Source organism: Prenolepis imparis, unplaced genomic scaffold (genome assembly GCF_030444845.1).
Source record: "Prenolepis imparis isolate NDT839.2.m4 unplaced genomic scaffold, iyPreImpa1.0 SCAF_2, whole genome shotgun sequence".
Taxonomy (NCBI): domain Eukaryota; kingdom Metazoa; phylum Arthropoda; class Insecta; order Hymenoptera; family Formicidae; genus Prenolepis; species Prenolepis imparis.
Window position 1 is genome coordinate 22,782,489 of NW_028141160.1, and position 22,740 is coordinate 22,805,228.

The following is a 22,740-nucleotide window of genomic DNA, read 5'->3' on the forward strand; positions in this document are numbered from 1 at the left end:
GAAATATTATATGTTGTGGCGAGCAAACGTTCCAAAGAAATAAGCGATCCGAAAAAATTCGTCAACTACAGATGACGACTCTTATTTAAAAGTTACTGCAAATATCGAACAAAAATAACATTCGAATTATTCACTAACAATAAAATGTGCTTGTTTGAGCAACTGCTTTTTATGGTCAATAATGCATTTACAAGCTAAAGATGCCTCGCGATTTGATGTAATTTTAAGTGTCGTCATCTGTTGCTATAAAATAAATTTTTTTGAATCGCTCATTTCTTTGGAACGCTTGCTCGCTTCAACATAATATTTTTTAGGAAAAATCTACTAGTCGTAAATTTTCATTTAAGCCATCATTTAGCTCAATTAGAGCTGGTAAAAAAAAGATGAATTTAACTGCATTCTTTCACTCATTTTTAGCTCTTTCGCTCTTCGCGCATTAATCAAAAATGGTAAAAGTTTCGCTTATAATATAAAGTGCTCCTTCTTCCTTCACGTTTTCTCGCATTTTTCCAACTCTATACACCTCCCTGCCAATGCTTCGGGAGCCAAGAAGCGCGTTGTCGAGAAGTGCACGATGCGTGATATATAGATCTCTTTAGACTCGTGGGTGGCTCTTCGATAAGAACCGGAGATAAGTCGCCGGCAGACAAGAATTTTTATTCCTCGACGCGTATATATGCCCTACGATTCTACTACTTCGCGAGGATAGAGAGAGAGAGAAAGAGAAACGGAAACGCCGCCGTTAAATATAGGATCCGCCGCCGTTTTAGTGCGATCGATGGGCCACCGCGAGTTTCAGGACGAGCTCTTTGTCCGAACGCGAGATTTCCATCGCGTAATAATAGTAGATGGACGAGATAAATCGTCGCTTCATCATTACTACTTCGTTTGTAAACACGCCTCAAAAATCGATTAGAGTATAGCTACCGATAATCTTTCCTACTCTCTCGTGTTTTGTGAAGAAAAAATATTATTTATTTAATATATTATATAAATTGATATATATATTTATATATATTTAAATATATTTATAAATAAATATAAATATATTTATTAATATTTATTAATACGTTTAAATATATTTATATATATAAATTAATATATTGTATATTGTAAATACTTAAAAAATTTGTCCACGTTGAAATTACTGTATTGCTCTCTAGTTAGATCACAGCTGGAATATGCCGCTATTGTCTGGTCTCCATATCAAGCTAAACACTGTTCTATAATTGAAAAAATTCAACACCGTTTTCTTCGTAGGATTAGCTATCTCACGAAGAGACCTATGTCTTTTTCTAATCACTCGTATGAGTTTATATTAAACAAACACTTAATTTAATAACTTTGGAAAAAAGAAGAACTTTCTTTGATTTAGTATTTCTTTATAAGCTGATTAATGGGCATATTACTTGCCCAGAATTGTTAGACCGGATAAGGCTGCATGTTCCAGCCAGATCGCTCAGAAATAGCCAAGTTTTCTATGAGGAACTGCACCGCACTGACTACGGCAAGTTTAAACCATTGAATAGAATTTGCGCTGTAGCTAATAAGTTTTCAGATCATTAAAATTTTTTTCAATCATCTCTCAGTTTATTCAAACAATCTTTATATCTTTGTCTCCGATAAACTAACTAATTCTTACGCTGTCTCTGAATCATTTTTCTCATATGTATACCGATCTTATATGAATTATTGTATTTATTAAACTAAAGGGGCTCGTCCCCGTTACATAAATAAATAAATAAATAAATATTGTTATATTTAATAAATTAATTGTGCATATTTAATATATTTTGCGTTCGAAAAATAACGAGGCTTGATGTATCGCTATTAATAGTATCTTCTCGCGTTATTGCCGCTAGATGAGTTCGAGGACACGAAAAACTAAATATATATTTCAAAATTATAGATCGTGAAAGAAGGTTAGCAGCACAGGACGAGAAAATCACCATTGAAATAGAGCGATAGGAATAAACCGACGGTGAAATTGCGCGCCGGTATAATTACATTGTCTACGAGAGAGAAGAAATTACTCGCATTACCGGCTCTTTTGATCTTCAGCCAAATTTTTTTCCCTCATCCCTGCAAACGCGTTCAATATAGTAAATAAATTGCAAATATCAAAGTTTCTAAATACTCCACAGAAGCTCGTGTAATGGATCCGGTATTCAGGAAAGCATGTGTACGCGATCTTTAAACGAAGTCGCGAGGGCTATATATACGCTTTGCTATTACAACCCAGTTCCAGAAATTCCAGAGAATCGGTCTTTACACCATAGGGTTATCGAGCCTCGACCATCTTTTTTTTTTTTTTTTTTTTTTTTTCGCTTTTCGGCCAATCATTCCGCGAAATTAAACCGAACGAATGGAACGAAATCGGTTCAATGTATCGCCGTTACTCCCAACCATTATTCTCGCCAATTCCTCCTCCTCCTTCTCCAAAGGATGAAGAAGCGACGAGATTCGCGCGACACGAGGAGAAAGAATCCGCGCGGCGTCTCTTCCGAGCTGCGAGCTTCCACGACGACGACGACGAAAGTAACGTCGTGCAATTTCACAGCCGTCGCGTCGCAAACGCGAGCAGGATGCATTCTTTCATTGCAGTGCAGAGAATCGCGCGGCTTCAAACGCGCACGGCACGCCGGAATTGGAAACTAAAATTGGAATTCGCCCTATCCCGCGTTCCGTCCGTCGTCATTCGCGCTTCTATCCCTTTTCTATTCCAACTAGTTAACAATCGATGCTTTTTTTCCATCTTTTTCGCAGTTCTGTTACTCGACAGCGTCACGAAGAGAGAGGGTGTTTTCATTGTTCAGTAATAAAATAGGATGTATACGTAGAGACCCAAAGCACAGATATTCACAGAGTGTGTCCCAAAATCGCTGTATCTCCTTGCTAAGTCGTACGTATCGTCGTTTCGACGCTGATACACAATACTGATGGATAACAATGCTCCTCCGCCAGTGTTACAAGATTTTAGTTCGGTAATAATATTGCGAACTAGCACGCCAAGTCTTGGGACTGCTGTTATCATACGTCAACACTGTGCAAATGATATTGGGGCGCAAATACTACATAGCTACTACTCGACGTCGGAGTAATGCATGTATCGATTATATTATACACAGAGAGAGAATTTTCTCTTAGAATTTATCCTGAAAATCATGCACTGTAAAAAAAAATTTGTTAACTTGACTAAACCGTTCAACTAAATAATATTTTGTTAACTGAACATATAAAAATATTTAAATTAAATATAACATATTAAATCTAACAAAACTTTTGACAAAACGTATTTGACTTAAATACTAATATATGTTCAATTAACAAAACAGTAATTTAGTTGAACGGTTTAGTCAAGTTAACAAATTTTTTTTTACAGTGTGATAATCGTGGGACAATATGGTATGGAAAAAATTTTATGAAAATTTCTCTGATTAATATTTATCACAATAAAAATAATAATATCTATTACAATAAAATATAAAATATCTTTGATTAATTTCACTATGCAGTTTAGTAAAATTAATCAAACATGTTTTATATTTTATTGTGATAGAAATTAATCAGAGAAATTCTCATAAAACTCTTTTCATATACCATATTGCTCCACGATTGCCATAATTTTCAGGGTAAATTCTAAAAGAAAATTTCTCTCAGTGTAGACTATGCCAGAAATTTCTACGTCTGATCATATTAAGAAGCATATTAAGATATCTTCAACAAGATTTTCTAATGTTCCGACCCACAAAACCTTTTCGAATCTTGTATACATAACTTTGTAGATTCTTCGGATATTTCGTATTTTACAGGAATTCTTTCCAATTTTAACTTCGCAGCTAGTAGAGTATTTCCCATCAAAGCTTTTTCGATTTTTACTTTTACAATTGGAATTTCCTCGTGTCCTATCTTCGGCATCGCGTCCCGAAACGATGATATTGAAAGCTAAACCATATCTCTCTACTATCGATTTGTCTCGCTCTTCTATATATCTCTTATATATCACAATCTACATATATATGTATATCTTATATATAAAAATATACTTTTAACTGTCCTTATATTACACATGAAATTTAGTTATCATGCCTAAATTTTAGCTATGATAGCTAATATTTTTTAGCTATAGAATTCTCCGTTAAATTATAGCTAAAAAATATGGTAAATATTGACAAGAGGGGACCCAGCCCCAATCAACTTGACCTTGACATATGTTGTCAAGGTCATAAGCCTAAGTAACCTCCAACAAATTTTAGCCGTCGCTTGTTGTTTAATAAAAAGTTATTTAAAAAAATTGCAAAGAAAATATAAAATATCAGAAACGTATATACACACATACACGGGGGGGGCAAGGGGGGCCTTTGGCCCCCCCTCCCGCACCCTCCCCGCCGGTAGGGGATGCATTGCGAAGAATTTAATCACAATGGACACATGCTGTAAGTTGTAAAGCGAGGTCCACCCTGCCTACTGGCGTGTGCGGGAGGGGGGCCGAAGGCCCCCCTTGCACCCCCCCCCCGTGTGTGTGTGTGTGTGTTTAGTAAACAGTTAATCATAGTGAAAATTTTGTAGATCCAAATACTAAGGTTCATACTCAAAACATAGAAAGATTGTGGAGAGAAGTACGCACTAATCTTCCACGTTTTGGCACTCGAGAATATCATTATAATCATTATATTGCCGAATTCTTATTTAAAAGAGTCTACGCTTTAGATAAACGTATTGATGCTTTTTTTGAAATAATGAGCAAAATGTATTCAATAAATAATTAATTCATCATATTAATATGTTATTTTTGAGCACTCTATATAAAAAATTGAATGTTTATTTAGGTATATATAGGTATATAGTATAGGTAGAGCCATTTCTATGAATTCTGTCATCAAGTTTTTCACTGTTAGACTACGTACAAATTTTAATTTTTACAAATCTTTTTTTTGTTAATAACTTTCTTCTTAAGAAGGAGCGACGGCTAAAATTTATTGGGGGTTACTCAGGCCTATGACCTTGACAACATATGTCAAGGTCAAGGTGATTGGGGCTGGTTCCCCAGCTAAAATTTAGCTGTGGTAGCTAATTTTTTCTTTCCGCGTATATATATATAAATTCGATGAATTTTTGTTTTATTTATCAGTCCGCAAAATAATCCATCACGACTGCGTACAGACAAGAACCGGGCATATTTTTTAGCCCCGAAGTGTGTCGACAAGCGCGCGTGACGAATGACAAATTTATTGTTTCAAATGCATCCTTGCGTGACGCAATACGCGCAGAGCTTAAATGGAACGCGTGCGCGCTACAAATATGCGTGCCCGCAAATCGGTCCCGATATTTTATAACCCGATTAAGCGCGCGCGGTTTTAATACGTCTATGGCCAGACCGCTGTGTTGCGATAAAACTAGGTCCCCCGCAATGCGTACAAATCTACCAATACTATCACGATATCACCAATACACCGTATTGGAAATTTTCGATAGAAATCGTATCAAAATATTGCGCGAATCGCGCATTCCCATTAACATCGCCGCGTTGTTCGACTGTTCTTTTAAAAGCTCATCGACAAACGCGAATCCAAGTGCACCGCAATGCATCACTATTAGGAATTATTATTTATATATATATTATATATAATTATAGAAATAATATGTAACAAAATCTCGCAAAATGGCAAGAAGCTTAGTCAATGTTGTATCGCAAAATTCTCCATTCCAGCTAAATAAATGTACTCTGTGCAATATATATATTATTTTCTATGGCCACAATATATATAAATAATTTTACATAACAGATGTAATATTATTATTTTATCATTATTCTCACATAACATCATGTAGACATTACAAATATTCTTTTTCCCTCTGTTTCATATTCTGGTTAAAAAGCGTACGTTAAACTTGTCATCTTGTTACATTTTATTTATTTTTATTGTTACTTTTTCTCCACAGAATTAAAAGTTGAAATTTTTTAAATCAGATGTTTTATTATTAATTATTTAATTGATGAGAGAGAGAGAGAGAGAGAGAGAGAGAGAGAGGCAAAAAAATTTAATTACAATATTATTATATTTATATTATACAATATTGTATATTAATATTATGTATAACATATGTATATATATATAATATCGTTATTTTATTATTATTCTTACAAAATATCATGTAGATATCTCAAATATTTTTTTTTCTTTACGTTTTATGTCCCGGCTAAAAAGCGTTAAACTTGTCATGTTGTTACACTTTTTTCATTAATAATGTGTAAATTATATTTACATCTTGCTTCGAATTGAATTTCACAAAATTACTCAAATTTGCGTTTTGTTTCTCTCTTTATCTTCTCTCTTTCTGTCATCTACATTATATATTATATATAAATACATGACGTAATATATAAATAAATATATAAAATATATGTAAAACGTATTGTGTGTTTGCAAGGATAGGATCATAATCCTTTTAGCGCGACAGATTTACGATCATCAGTGCCGAGGGAGACAAAAGATTAATTTACTTGTTGATTCGCGAGAATATTAAAATCCGCGACGAGATCTCGCAAACTCCACAATTCACGCGTCCATGATTCGAACTAGATTCTCGGCAGATCGTAACCAGGGACATTTATGCGACGGGAGGAGCGCGGTTTCATTTAAAGTGTCCCTTATTGCCTTCGCGGATCCGATGATACTCGGTCCGTTCGTTGAATCGGATATCGCGGGGGGGGGGGGGGGGAAGAGAGATCGATTTCGAATAAAACGGAAAAGGCAAAGGGCGAACCGCTGTTATATTCCGCTTTCGTTCGGCCAGATATCACCGCGTTCAGCTAACCGAAAGCCTTCTCATTGCTGATTCAAAAGGTTCCTCTATACAGTCCACTCCCTCCTTCTCTCTCAAGCTAAACTCTGGAGAAATGTGCACTATAGATACATAATGTTATCGTCAACACATCAACGTTACGTCGAATATTCTTCTATTAGGGCTTTTAAATGTCGTCCGGTTGTTCTGTGACGATGAGCGCGTATTGATCCACGTGAGATCTATATAAGAATATTTGACGTTACATTGACGTGACGGTGACGTTACGTAGAGTATTCATCCAGCTTTATTCGGCCGGACACGAATAAAATCGGGAGATAAAAAACTCTCGCATGTAGATAAAAACAAAGAGTTTTACGACCGATTGACAGAAAGAGAGGAGACAAAGAGTGAAACGAAATGCGTGTTTTTTGTGAAATTCTATTCGAAGCGAGATACAAATATAATTTATGCATTATTAATGAAAAAATGTAACAATATGGCAAGTTTAACGCTTTTTAGCCGAGACATAAAACACAAGGGAAACAAAAAAAAAATATTTGAAATATCTACATTATATTGTGTAAGAATAATAAAATAACAGTATCACACATATTTACATAATATTAATATAATATTAATTGTAATTTTTGCTTCTCTCTTTCTCTCATCCATTGAATAACTTATAATAAAACATCTGATTAAAAAATTTCAACTTTTAATTCTGCGAAGAAAAAGAGCAACAATAATTTCTTCTATAAAAAAAGGAAAACAATTCTACGCGTTATAGAGATCATTGAAGAGTTTCAACTCCGATCGATTCTACAGATTGCCCCACGACGTATAAACTTAGTTGATGATATACAGTCGATCGTTACGAGCATATCAAGGTACGTTAACCGTGATGGAAAAACTTAAACAAAGTCGTACTCCCCCGACGCGTGATGGGGCACAGTATCAACCGCAGGATGCGGACGAAGGGGAAGAGGAGGACAACCCCATCAGGACAACGAGGAAACGGGCGGAAAGAGTGGGTGGAATTCGCATAAGGTCGCGTGTTGTGTGCAGACACAGGTATATACGGGGTGTTTCTTAAACATATGTCAAAAATTTAAGGGATGATTTCTTGGGTCATTTTACAGGATGTCTAGTAAAATTTGAAAATAAAATTTAAGGACATTTCAAGGACATTTCAAGAACATTTGCACGATTTTCTGTATGATCAAGACGTACAAAGAACCAAGAATTTTTTTTTATAGATATTATATTTATGTATAGATTATATTAGGCTAACATATATTCTTCTAGTACATTGTATACGAAGTAACATATGACTTAAATATTTTTTTTTAATAAATAATTTCAGCTGACTCTTTTAGCTGAATGTTTTTAGGTATTCCCGGCCTATATAAAATCTATACATATATTTTTAATAATGATACCGGATATACATATATGAGTGTGTTCAGAAAACACAATAGTTGAGCAACGTTACTAAATTTATCTATATTATATGATGATATAATATAGATAAATTTAGTAACGATGCTCAAGAATCTTTTAATTCTTATATCTCTATGGTCAACAACGATCAGCGCTCGAACAACTTTTGTTTCATTCTTAAAGAGAATTTGAAGAAACTGAATAAATTTACAAATAACGAAAAAAATCAAGGATCTACAAAAAATTCAAGTACATTTCCAGGATTTTTAAAGGACAAACAAAATTCCAGAACATTTCAAGGACTGCTAGACACCCTGTTTTATGAATAAATTTATATCTTTGATTTTTTGAAAATTGTTTTGTTTTGGAGATACAAGGCGATAAAAATTTATAATAAAATAATTAATATCTATAAAAGTTATTAATGTAGTGTTCAAAGAACTTCTTTATTGTCGTTATCAGTGATGCCAGAAAATATTGTATTAATAAAAATAAAAATATATTAAAAGTATATTGTATTTCTTGTAAATTTTTATCGCCCTGTATCTTCGAAACAGAGCGATTTTCGAAAAATTATCAGAGGTATAAATTTTCATAAAATGACCTCAGAAATCATCCCTTGTATTTCTGACATATGTTTAAGAAATACCCTGTATAGTGGCGGTAAGAAAAGAAGAAAGCGACACAAAGACCGCATACTCTTTCTCTCTCTCTCTCTCTCTCCACGAAGAACACCTGCTCCTCTACGTCGCATCTAACGGAGGGAAAGGGTGAGAGGGGAATCCGCGTTTCCGATCCGACAGGAATCGGAGCTTCCTACTTTATAACCCTGTCCTTCCTTCTTCTCTTTTGTTTCGTCTCGCGCGCATCTCATGACGGTCGATGTAGATAGACCATCATACGGAAAAAGAAAAAAGAGAGAGACCAGGTTGCCAGGACGACCCCAACTCACGCACCTCGAAATCTTAAGAATTGCCGCGAACACGTTGTCGGGTAAACGACCGGTCGATCGAGCTGCTACTGATATTTTTCTGCGTACGCCCAGGCGCGTTTATACCCTTCCTCCCCTTTTCTCCGTTCAGCGTTGACTATTATGTAAATCAGGCAACTTTAAATATACTGAGAAGGGGTGGGAGGAAAACAAAATATATAAAATATGTATGTTACTACATGAAGATCTTTTCCAAATTTTTCAAGAGATTCGCCGCGCGATGACAAATGACTCTAATTTCGAGTCGATTATTAGACACGTGACTGATATCAGGCAAATTTTAATTATCATCGCCCGTCGTTGAATAAAACGCCGACAAGACTTACGGCAAATTACTGGTGGAAGTTTACTCGAGAATCCATCGTCTTGCGCGCGCAACGCTATAACTCGAAACTATTTCCAAATTATTTTCGCGCTTCAGTCGCTCGCTAAAGGCCCGGCTTTTGAATCTTAGTTAGAGCTCTTGCGCTAATTGTAAGTTTTCTCTCTCTCTCTCTCTCTCTCTCTCTCTCTCTACCTTAACGCGACTAATAGACGGAAACACGCGCACGTCCGGTCTCCATAAAGCGCTGAAATAGATTAAATCCCGATCGTTCCCCCTATCTGCACTCGAAAGAGAGAGAGAGAGTTTCGCGCAATTATTATACGAGGCGCCGACAGAACAATGACGTCGTAAACTTAGCCTCGTAACACACAGATGAAACGACTTAACCGATAACGACAAACGCGCAACAAGGCGCGACGCGCTTAGACGCGCTTACATATAGCTTCATCCTTAATTCATCTTGAGGAAAGAAGTGAGAAAAGAGGAGAGAACAGCAGCAGAAAGAGAGAGTGAAATAAGAGTGTCGTTGTAGCTGCTTCGAGAGTAGATCTTTGTTAAACTTTAAGTAACGAAGAGCCCGGTGAATTTTATTTGACACTTGATGAATGCGCTCGTGTCACGGAAGGGTAATGAGAATTCCGGCATCGCACGAGCCCCGGGACCCGAGTATGAAATATCCCCGGATACGAATAATTAAATAATCGACGATGTATTATATATATATATATATATATATACACCAGGTGTCCCATTTTAAAGGACCCACTCAAATATCTCATTGTCAGAAACACTGCGTTAAATCGAAAACTGTTTCCTACAAAAGTTGTAGGGTTTCGAGGGGGACATAACATAGTAATATTCATTTGACCTTGGGCGGCGTCTCCAAGGTCAAATGAAGGTGAGAATGAATTTTGAAAAGAAGAAAAAATATTAGGAAAATAAAAAAATGCTTCAGATAAAAGTTGTTCAAATTAATTAGTAGAAAAAGATGTTATAATAAAAAATATGGGTTTCCATTTAAAAAATTTATTCTCACCTTCACTTGACCTTGGAGGCGCCGCCCAAGGTCATATGAATATTACTATGTTATGTCCCCCTCGAAACCCTACAATTTTTGTAGGAAACATTTTTCGATTTAACGCAGTGTTTCTGAGATATTTGAGTGGGTCCTTTAAAATAGGACACCCGGTATATATATACATACGTGTTAGCGCGACCATCTGACACGTTCCCGAAAATATAACATCGGATAACAATGTCTGATATACTCATACAAGAATAACCAACGCGACTTTAAATAAAGTATTGTATTATCCAACAAATCCTCATTACATACATGCCTTAATATAGGTATATTTCTCGGATTAATTTTGTTATCGAATTCTGTTTCAACTCCTCCTTCTCTCTTTCTCTTCCTGTTGTTGTGGTTTTCATTTCAAAAACCTATTTTGTTATTGTGTTTAAATCGAACGTTCCGAATAATTTCCGTTTCAATGCAATGTTGCGGTAAGCGACAAGATTTGTATAAAAATATAATTTCCTCATCTCATTTACAGAACGATATTAAAAGCTATATACGCGAGCGTGTGTTTTGTACTTTTATATTAAAGTTTTAAACGGTAATATTCGTAATGCAGCTTTTAATACAAAACAAAAAATCGAGAGATCCTTCCCTCGTCTAATTTAGCCTATCGAATGTATATGACAGTTCTAGAGAGAAATGCTATTTACGTTACGTAGGTATATGTTTATGCAGAGAGTTAGGTATATTTATTGATCGATCTGTTTGTTACGATATTAAACATTATTTACATATGCGAATCATCCGTATCAGCCGTATATTCGATAGAATAATAATGAAAGGAACGTGGGCCTGACAGACGTCATCTCCCGATATAACCGATCGAAAATAAATTGAGCGAGATGCATCAAATAAGCGTTATTAATGTGCAGAGATCGGTATTCTTTTGAGAGCTCATCTACTTGATTGATTCGCTCTGGTTAAACTCACTATGGCACTCGATGTAACACAAAGTTCTTAATAATTTCTTTCGCTAAACATATCATCAATTTTATCGTGCATTTTATCGAACAAAATATCAGAAATGGAGCACATGTATATTATATGCTTACCTATATTTTTTAGAAATTAATTTTTTTACGAAAAATATTTTTTAGAAATATTTTGATAGAAATTTTGTAGGATATATATATATATATACCAGGTATCCCATTTTAAAGGACCCACTCAAATATCTCATTGTCAGAAACATTGCATTAAATCGAAAAATGTTTCCTACAAAAGTTGTAGGGTTTCGAGGGGGACATAACATAGTAATATTCATTTGACCTTGGGCGGCGTCTCCAAGGTTAGTGCAGGTTAACCTTAAGTGAAGGTGAGAATGAATTTTGAAGAAAATAAAAAAATGCTTCAGATAAAAGTTGTTCAAATTAATTAGTAGAAAAAGATGTTATAATAAAAAATATGGGTTTCCATTTAAAAAATTTATTCTCACCTTCACTTGACCTTGGAGACGCCGCCCAAGGTCATATGAATATTACTATGTTATGTCCCCCTCAAAACCCTACAACTTTTGTAGGAAACATTTTTTGATTTAACGCAGTGTTTCTGAGATATTTGAGTGGGTCCTTTAAAATGGAACACCCGGTATATATATATATATATATATATATATATATATATATATATATATAGAATCGTGAAATTCAATATAATATACGCATTAGTTATGAAACATCATCGTTATATTGATATAATGTGATACACTCATTACTTTCCATTTAATAGTTCTATAATAATTATTAAATTTTGTCATTAAAAATATTCACTCAGAGACCACCAGAGTAATTTCCTACTTTACGGAGAAAAAATTAAAAACGTTTCATCTTGGACATTTACGATGCGAACGACGTGAACGTGACAAAAAAGGAGACACGAGAAACTGACTTAATAATGAACGCCCGCGAGGTCGTCGGGAAATAGCCGAGATATGTGTAATTGACTCGTTAGACATTAGTGTGTGTGAGATATACGAGAACCGGCATGAATGGGAAATGAATCTCGTGAGACTTAACGCGAGAAAATAAAGATGATTAGCGGCGGGATAAAGCGATCGGGAGCGCGCGATAGATATTTCCTGTCGGCGTTTAAGACACGACGGCGTCATCGTCGTCGCGTCTCACGCAAACAACTCTCAGGGTTTATCGCTCCCTCGTGCAACGACATAAAATACGACTACGATCGACGATTACGTGCCATACGCAGCCGCCGCTTATCCGCCCACCCAGTGCTGAGGAGGAACTTGAATGACGGTTTTCCCAAGCGAGAGGCGGCGACGCGAAATATCGCGTCGCGTTTCTCTCCATTGCGTTGCATTGCAACGCGAAATCCGATTCCCCGCTTAACTTTCCCGATTCCAATATACGCGTTACCTCGTAAATTTCGCGAAATTATCGGCTCCGCGGAAAGTTCCGGGGGGGAGAGAGAGAGAGAGAGAACGTGGTTGGCGCGATACTTTTCTTCGTTACGAGACGGCCGATAAAACGTATCGGAAAAATTACGCCGGACAGATATGTCTCTTTCCGGCAGGCGTTTACGCTATATACGAGCACTAACGTATGCGAGTTAACGCTTTTCGCGCATTCCTCGGGAGAACTGCGCATCGCATTACAGTCTTTCTTTCAAAAGTGAGGCAAATCGAAAGGTAAAAAAATATAAAAATAAAAATAAAAAATATATACAAATTCAGAAAAGGAGAAAATTATGAAAATTCATATAAATGTACTCCTGATATACTTATACAGAGAGAATTTTCTCTTAGAATTTACTCTGAAAATCATGATAATCGTGGGACAATCTGGTATGAAAAGAATTTTATGAGAATTTCTCTGATTAATATTTATCACGACAAAAAATAATAATATTTATCATAATAAAATATAAAATATGTTTGATTAATTTTACTAAAAGTATGGTTAAAAATTAATCAAACATTTTTAAAAATTTTTTCATACCATATTGTCCCACGATTACCATAATTTTCACAGAGAGAGGGTAAATTCTAAGAGAAAATTCTCTCTCTGTTTATTTTTACAACTATAATTTTTTTTTCGTATCAATTTCGCATTTCTTTCGGATATCTCTTTTCAAGTAAGTTGAAGTAAGGTGAATTACTTATGCGCCGACCGGCATCGCGTCTAGGAGAAATTAAGCCAACGTGGGACGACAGAGTCGGAGGTCGGGGGTCGGCTGCTCCTCCCCCAAAGTGTTAAATTACTTCCCACTGCGACGGGAAACGAACTCTTTGCGGTTGCGAAAGGCACGAATGCGAAACGAACAGGCATTACTCTCGCTGTCGTTCGCAAGGATTCTACAAAGGAGAGCAACGAAGGGGCATCCGGGAATGATCGCGCTTGTCAGTCCAGATATTACGAACGTGTTTCAATTAATCCGCGCTTAGAGTTTAAAAAGAAAAAAAAAAGAAAAAATGCGTACGTTGTAAAATGAACGGACGCGATCCCCCCCGATGACGGAACGTTTATAATCGTCGAAAGCGATCGCTCATCGAAACTGTCAACGTGACGGAAACTGCTACTCGATCGATCTACTGATACTGTCATCGTCATCCAGTCTTCCCTCGTATATAAGCGAGTTATCATGTGTACACATCGTTTCTCGATTAGCAAAAATGGGAGAACATTCCAAACATTTGCTACGGGAGAGTGCAAAGTTTCCATTAACTTTAACTTCCTCAACGAAGAAACGTGGATGTTTGCTTTCATTTTTTTTCACGCTGTTTTATACGGGAAATATTTGGATAAATTTAATTAAAGAATATTTAAAGACGTAGTCGTACAAAATTAGTAATCATACAAAAAATGTATAACCATTGACATTTTACATTTATATAATGCCTTATTATCAATGTATTATAAAGAGAAGCTTTATTACGAAAAACACAAAGAGACAGCAAGTTCTTTCCTACGAAAATATTAATTCCCCCCTTCCTCCCCCACTTTTATTAAGATTACATGCAACAATAGAAACACGCATATATATTTACTATAAATATCGAGCTATCGTGTAAATTTGTACTAAATCACTGTAGTTTTATATCCAAGCACATTTAATAATATCACAATAATTCTAAATGTGACGGTTTTACATGCATTACGAATACTGTTGAAATTCAATGAAACGAGACGTTTTCAATAACTTTTCATATTTCCCTCGGGAGATCAGGAGTTGTGAATACGAGAAGCAGTCGACAATAAAAGTTGAAGATATTACACGAAAAATGGGAAAAAATAATTTAGCACGACAACCGAGAGTTTAAAATTTTAATGGTCTTGGCAATTCATTGATGATTGTTCGAAATAAAGCCCGATGAATTGACGTTATTTTTTCATTAAAAAAAAAAAAAAAAAAGAGTTATTCTGTGTGCGGCTAACATATCTCGAAAATAATTCGAAAAGTGAAATTTTGTAGTATTTTCGCTTCCTCTCTTTATCGAGAATTTTTAATCAAATTACAAGATTATTAAATTTTTTTTTATATGCTCTATTCTTCTCCATCAGCACATAATGAAACCAAAATAACACAACTTGCAAATATTCTATAAAAAATGCGTTGCAAAAAATAATAATTATTATTTTATTTATTCGTATATTTATTTTTGAAAATTTTTAAAATAAATATTTAAAATTCGACTGATGAATCATCGATTTCAATACAGTATAAGCGTGGCACGATTAATAAAAAATATATCAGCGAAATTAGTAAAATTAAATTAAATTAAAAAACCTACATAAAAGTATGTTTGTTTCCTCTTTGTTCTAATATGTTCCGAGTTACTGATTTCATAGTTGCGGCAAACAAATGGACACAAACATATCCAACGCTGTTAATAAAACTCAAAAAGAGCAAGCTTAATTTTACAGAAGTCTGCGATGAAACAGAATACACGGTAGCCGACTACAAAACCGCAGGCACACTACACAGGGAACAAAGGAATTAATTATTTAAACTGACCGAAAATTAAAGGCCGAAAGTAAACGTATTAACTAAATTCGATCCTAAAAGCTTTTACTATACTGCGTCCCAAATGTCCTCTACGTTCGCGCAGAATTCTGACAAAAAAAAATTTAAACAAATTTCGCGAAAAATTATTTTGAAAGGTGACATCTCGATTTCAAAAAAAAATTCCACAATTTTTTATTAACCTTCCAGTTTCTTTTCAAAGGAATTTTCACCTGTCAGTCGATAATGGACCTAGTCCGCATTGTTATATCTTTCTACACATTGCGTTACTACCGTTTCGAGTGATATAGAAAATATATAAACGCGCGATGGTTTCTTTTTCTTGCAGAAAAGAGTGCTGAGAATGGATGATTTTCTGCCTCTCGTATCTCTTTCTCTCTCCCCCTTTTCCTCTGAAATACAAGAGCAAATACGGTGGCAGACGCGAAAAGAAGATAACGCACGAAGGTAGAAGAGGATAGAGACGCAGGTCCATCGATTATGGTCCAAAGAAAGAGAGAGAGAACGATATAAGATTGCGATTTGCTGATGGTCAGAAGACAGAGACGGAAAATCGGTGGCATCGTATCGTCTCGGCTATCGTCCGATGAACAGAACAGAAGAGAAATAAGAGGGAACGGGGAGAGAAGAAAATGGACAAAGGGAGCTTCCCTGATTCCTCTTCTACACGTCACCGAGAATGCCAGGCCATCTGGCATCATGCCGCGATTCCCCACAACCGGACTGTGGCGCTTGCCATTCGAGACTTTATTTTATGGGGGAGATCTCGTCCCTCTGAAGAGCACCATCATTTTTTTTTTCCCCCCGCATCAGTGTGTGTACACGCGTCATTGGTGCATTAAATCGTGAATGCCGGCTTTAATGTATAATGCCGCGATTAACTCTCCACACAACTTTATAGATAATTATTATTTATCTATTTTCGCAAATCTTTAAAACTGTTTACGTATTAAATAAAATAAATAATGTAAAGATTTTTGTTATCTTTAAAAAAAATCGAATGAAGATATTTAAATTAATATTATCTGTTTCTGTCGTTTATGGATATTAATTATCACAGACAAGATTTCTGTGCTTCAGTTTTGTATCAAATATAGTGTTTTAAAATCTCCTTTTAATGCCGCGAAGTATTGCTCTTTAAACCTTCCAACGTTAAAAGTTAATAAAATTGTTTTGCAAATATTTTCTCAGTTTACGGTATTCCTTAATGTCAAGTTACATTACTTACACGCAGATCTTTAGAAGCTTTATATTTCAGAGTGTAATTATGATGAGCGTTTCAGAGTATATGTATAATTCAAAGAAACTACAATATCTCTTTAAGGACCATCACGAAATAAATCGATAAAAAACTATTAGAAATATTTATACAATATTTATTATCGAAAAAATATATAGCTACGCTGTATGCGTAAAATATTATAATACATATTGTCGACATGTAATAATCATTAAAATGTCGGCGATTAAGAGACACTGTAATATGGGCAAAGTTAAATCCCCATAAAGGACGAAAATAAGACAAGTCAAGGAGTTTAACGAAAGAAAATTGCCCTAATTAATTTCAATGTAATCGGAAACAACAAATGGCTTGGAATTTTTTCCGTCCTAATGTCTTTGTTATGTCTTTTACATGATTATCCATATTCTTCACATCCCTAGTACGAGATAATATATATATACCGGGTGTCCCATTTTAAAGGACCCACTCAAATATCTCACAAACACTGCGTTAAATCAAAAAATGTTTCCTACAAAAGTTGTAGGGTTTCGAGGGGGACATAACATAGTAATATTCATATGACCTTGGGCGGCGTCTCCAAGGTCAAGTGAAGGTGAGAATAAATTTTTTTAATGGAAACCCATATTTTTTATTATAACATCTTTTTCTACTAATTAATTTGAACAACTTTTATTTGAAGCCTTTTTTTATTTTCTTCAAAATTCATTCTCACCTTTACTTAAGATTAACCTTCACTAACCTTGGAGACGCCGCCCAAGGTCAAATGAATATTACTATGTTATGTCCCCCTCGAAACCCTACAACTTTTGTAGGAAACATTTTTCGATTTAACGCAGTGTTTCTGACAATGAGATATTTGAGTGGGTCCTTTAAAATGGGACACCTGGTATATATATATATATATATATATATATATATATATATATATATTACATAAATACATTAGTACTTGAAATACCAAACTACAGAGAGAAGTGTTTTCAATATTGAATCGTTTAACTCCAAAATTTTCAGTCACCCAGAGATGACAAAAATATCATATGATGTTTTATATATATTATTGTATATCAATTTTTAATATCTAAAAAAAGAGTTTGTGGATATATGTGAGCATCCCGCTTGTGCAATCTTTTTATGCAAAACATCGTCTCATCGCGTCTCTCGTGGCGCAAAAATCTTTTATGTTCAAGATACGATAAATCTAAAATGTATCGTCTGGAAAAAATTTATGAATTAGAAAAAAATGTGTATTTTAGAAGCTCATAAATTTTGAAAGCTTTTCAATATTTATGAGCTCCTAAAATATATATTTTTTCCAAAACAAACATGAAGTATATATATTTAAAATATTATAAATTAAAATTGACTCGGCAATATTCAAAATGGATACTTGATACGTTTGCATGGTATTGTTACAAAATTTGAATTGTTTGCTTGTTAAATCATTAAATAATGAGATAAATCGCGAATAAAAATGTATAGACTCTTAAATATCCAACAACAAAGTAAATAAAAAATACCTACATTTGAGATAGCATAACTAAACTACGTAATTTTGTAACTTTTTATTTATTATATAAAAAAAATTCGAGAATGGTTGCGTAGATTTTTTTTATGTAAAAAACACAATAACAATCTATAACAGCAACTTAAAGATTTGCCCATAAATGGTATAGTATACACACAAGATCAAGCGACACAAAAATTTTTCAAAGTCTCCCTTATTGCGTTATCCGATTTTGAATAATGTCGGAAATATTTGCACGCTTACTTTTCGCGATGACGGCTGCATAAGTTATGCATGAGCTGAACCTATAGCGAAAAGCAGAATTTTCTCGCTAAACCGCGCATAAGACACCGACGACATTAATACATGAATACAATGTATTCGTTACTTTATATATATATATATATAATTAATATAAAACATGATATAATTATAATTATAAATATTATATTTATAATAAATATTAAAAATACATAAATATAAATATAAAAAAATATAATTTTATATATATATATATATTTTTTAGAATTGATTGTATCGCAATAATTAGCAACTCTGAGTTGGTCGGAAAGTGAGTGCATCGTGCGAGATATGAAAACTCATTAATATCCACAAATTGCAATATCATCTCATTAGGAAAGAAAGAAATATTACGAGAGAAAAAGAAACTCTTTGTTCTCCGCGCGTAATTACTAAAAACAATCTCTATGGAATCATTATTTGATTATCGGTGCAACTACTTGGCTTCCTCGATAACGCGATGCAACTTTTTTTGCGGCAAGTTATATCACAACTTATTTTCCCTATCTCCTTAGTAATTAATTACCATCATTTTTATTATCGCGTTCAATAGTACCTATAACTCGCATCCGCAAACACTGGTTTTTTTTTACATTCGTGTTCAAAATATAAAACAGATTATTAAGAAACGTGTTAATCATCACAGATGGCTCGCGATCTCGAAAAACTTGCGGAAATTCGCGAAGATCGAAGATCGCGCGACATAACGAATCGATAAGAATTCTTCTTTCCTCCCTTCTACTCTTTGACACTCTTTCCGTCGCTTTCTCTTGAATGAAACGCGCGTTTCACGACGTTAGCAACACTATACGCACTCGTGCGTGCCGCACGTGCTGCATATGTAATGCGCACCACACAAAGCGAGACGCAAGTGCATATCGCCGAATCACGACGGGGGGGGGGGGACACGACCTAGTGTTGGGACCTAGTGTATGCACCCTCTGTGCACACACGCTCCTCGGAAGGATGTCTGAATCATCGATATAGGATAAAAAGTTATGCGCGAGAAGCCAATTGCTTTTATTTGCTCGACGAATGGATTGGAAGTGAGCGGTGTGATATATATATATATATATATAATAAATTAAGGAGTACGTCGGATATTCCTCGTTGGCAATATTTCCTCGCGTGGAAAATTCGCCTTCTCTCCCGTCGCAAAAATCCAAAAGAAATTTAAGAGGGATGTAATTCTTGATACGCGTGACATTATGACATTTCGAATTATTAATGAGATTCTCGAATGGATTTGCAGCGGATGCAAAGGGTTTTAAAAAAAAATACTCTATAACGGAGAAATATATTATTAGATATGTTATTGTGGAGTCGACAGAGCTGAAACCCTGCCGCATTCGATTCCCACCCACATTCATTAAAAATATGCATCTCCATATAAATATTTCCATTTATAAAGTGGTAATGGATAGCAATAATTGTCCGTTATTGCGTTATTCGAGTAATATCCTCCACCTTTCCCCCTCCCAAAAAATTGCACCATTATTACTGGAGCTCGAATTACGCCGGAAGTACTTGGACTACAGATAAAAGTGATGACAATATAGATATTCTGCACGTTGGTTAAACGCGCAGAGACGAGTAACGCCCGAGGGCAACGATTGAACGTCGTGCGAAAAAAAAAGAAGTATCTTTTCCACTGTAATATTACGTGTTAATGATATCGTTCATTATGGAAAAATGTCGTTTAAAATTGTAATAGTAGCAAATCAATAGTTTGATACGTTTCAAGAGAGAAAGAGAAAGTAATCAGTATATAAATTTCTCGTTATTATCATTATATTGTACAAGAATTGTTTCTAAGAAATTATATAGTATAAAAAAGTCGTATGCAAGTGTTAGATCTTTTTGTAAAAATATTAAATTGGAGAAAAAAATTCTTAGATCACGTAATGTATGTCTCAAAATTTTATAATTTTATTCCAACAAAAGTTTTACTTTTGTATATTTTAATGTATGATATTTTATGATTAGCTAATTTCACTTTATTTACAATTATGATGTAGTCATACTATGAATGTTGATATAAAAGCATTTGAATCAAAAAAATCTTCTGTTAAAATATATATCTACAATAATTTCATTCTTCGAAAAATACAGAAATGTATAATTAATTTTAATAATTAAGTTTAAAAAAAAAACTCATTTATATGCGGGTTCTAATATCAATAATAGTATCAATTTAATCGAAATAAATTGATTAAGCAATATTCATTCATAAAATACGTCTTTTAAAATAGTTTTATATAATCTGTAAAAATTATAATAAATATCTTTCTTTATCTCTCCCCACCCTATATGTAATGTGATTTATTACACATAAACGTAGACAACATATTTGAATCAAAAAGTTTCATACATAACTCGCGATTATAATAAACATCTGTCTCTTTCTCTTTATCCCTTTGTTACGATGTAAATCACAACGTAAACAAAACCGTGCCACGCATGTAAAAACGTAAACATACTTGGCGCAAATTTCTTATATGTAACATTATACAATCCTGCATAGAGAGACGCGTGTCTCGAAAATAAAGTCCATTACTTACGCAGTCGTACACGTGTTTAACCTCTCTCCCTCATTTTTTCCCTCTCTTTCTCGCTCATACGTCATATTTTGTCGTTATTCGACCAGATACATAAATACGTCAAGGAATTTTCAAGTATGACAAATTTTCGGTTACAATATTAGATATAATAAGGAAGAAAGAGAAAGAGAAAGAGAAAGAGAAAGAGAGAGAGAGAGAGAGCGAGAGAGAGAGAGAGCGAGAGAGAGAGAGAGCGAGAGAGAGAGAGAGCGAGCGAGAGAGAGAGAGAGAGAGAGAGAGAGAGAGAGAGAGAGAGAAAGGTTTCATGCGGGTTTAATTCCCGTTGAAAGAAAAGACGACGACATACGTGAGCGGATATACGAAGCGAGAAGAAAAAGTGTGCGGAAAAAAAGCACTCACCGGCAATGGCGACGAACAGGAAGAATATCCACGTATCCATGAGTCTGCCGATCGAGAAGAAGCCGCTGCTGCTGGCTGAGAAAACTCGCCTCCTGTCCATCACGCACCGAGACGCATAGCTTGTCTTGCCACTTGAGATATGTGCTCCTTCTTTTCTCACTCGCTTGCACGAAAACGCGGGCGCGAATTCACTTACGAAAAAAATCCTTTCGAATTCGCGGGGCGAGTCGTCCTTCGCGATCCTTCACCGACACTATTTCGAAGGAATCGTCCTGCTGTTCTCGCGCTCTCTCACATCGTACTCACACGTTCTCACAGGCAGGTGCTCCGCACACTACTAACAACGAGCGAATAAAACCAAACGAACCGATCAAGACGACGAAGAAGACGACGACGACGACGACGACGCTACTCGGCGCTCCTCCTCGCGGAGAGAAGCGTGCGCGCGTCTACGCGTGCGTAGATATGCACCGTGTTACGCACTCTCGTCGCCGCGTGTGCACATATATGTATAACGTGACTGTAGATATATATCGGTTATGTCGCTCGCGTCCGCTGCTATGTTCACGGTGCACACGGAGATCCGAAACGTTAACGCACTACCGGCGCCGAAACAGACAGGCGGAATGCACAGAAATGACGCCGACGAAATGCGTTTGACGAATCGAAGCACGAAACGGTGAGACACGATTACGCACGCGACACGGAGACAGAGAGAGAGAGGACGCGCGAAACGGAGAAAAACGTTTCTCGACGACGCGAAGCGCGAGCGGCGTGTGCACGGCTGACCGTCGATGCTCTTACCGCCGCGTTGCTCGGAGTATTGACCGACTCGGCGCTCGGCGCGCGGCGCCGCGGCGCAAGTGTGGAGAGAGCGGCAGAGTGGGGGAAGGTCGCGAGAGGGGAGAGAGTGGGGGGACAGCGGGCATGCTCAGTGCCAGACTGACTGCCTTGCGGCGTAGCTCATCTTACCGGTTGCGCGCGCACGTCCAATCTCTCCGGCGGCTCTTCTCTCTCTCTCTTCTCTCTGTCAGCCGGCCGGCGCGATTCTGTGTGTGTGTATACGAGAATTAAAATCGAAGCGGACTGTGGCTACGCGAGAGTGTCGTTAAACCACACTTCTC

General features: G+C 35.8%; 1 protein-coding gene across 2 annotated transcripts in view; it reads right to left on the reverse strand.

Moving 5' to 3' along the window:
* Positions 1–22,452, reverse strand: part of Dtn (transmembrane protein 132C dtn) — a 128,288-nt gene extending 105,836 nt beyond the window's left edge. For both annotated transcript variants that reach the window (XM_083032185.1, XM_083032184.1), the window contains exon 1: positions 21,617–22,452. In XM_083032185.1, coding sequence (XP_082888311.1) covers positions 21,617–21,716 — 100 coding nt within the window. In that variant the 5' untranslated portion in view covers positions 21,717–22,452. The remainder of the gene's footprint in view (positions 1–21,616) is intronic.
* Between the last annotated feature and the right edge of the window lie 288 nt (positions 22,453–22,740).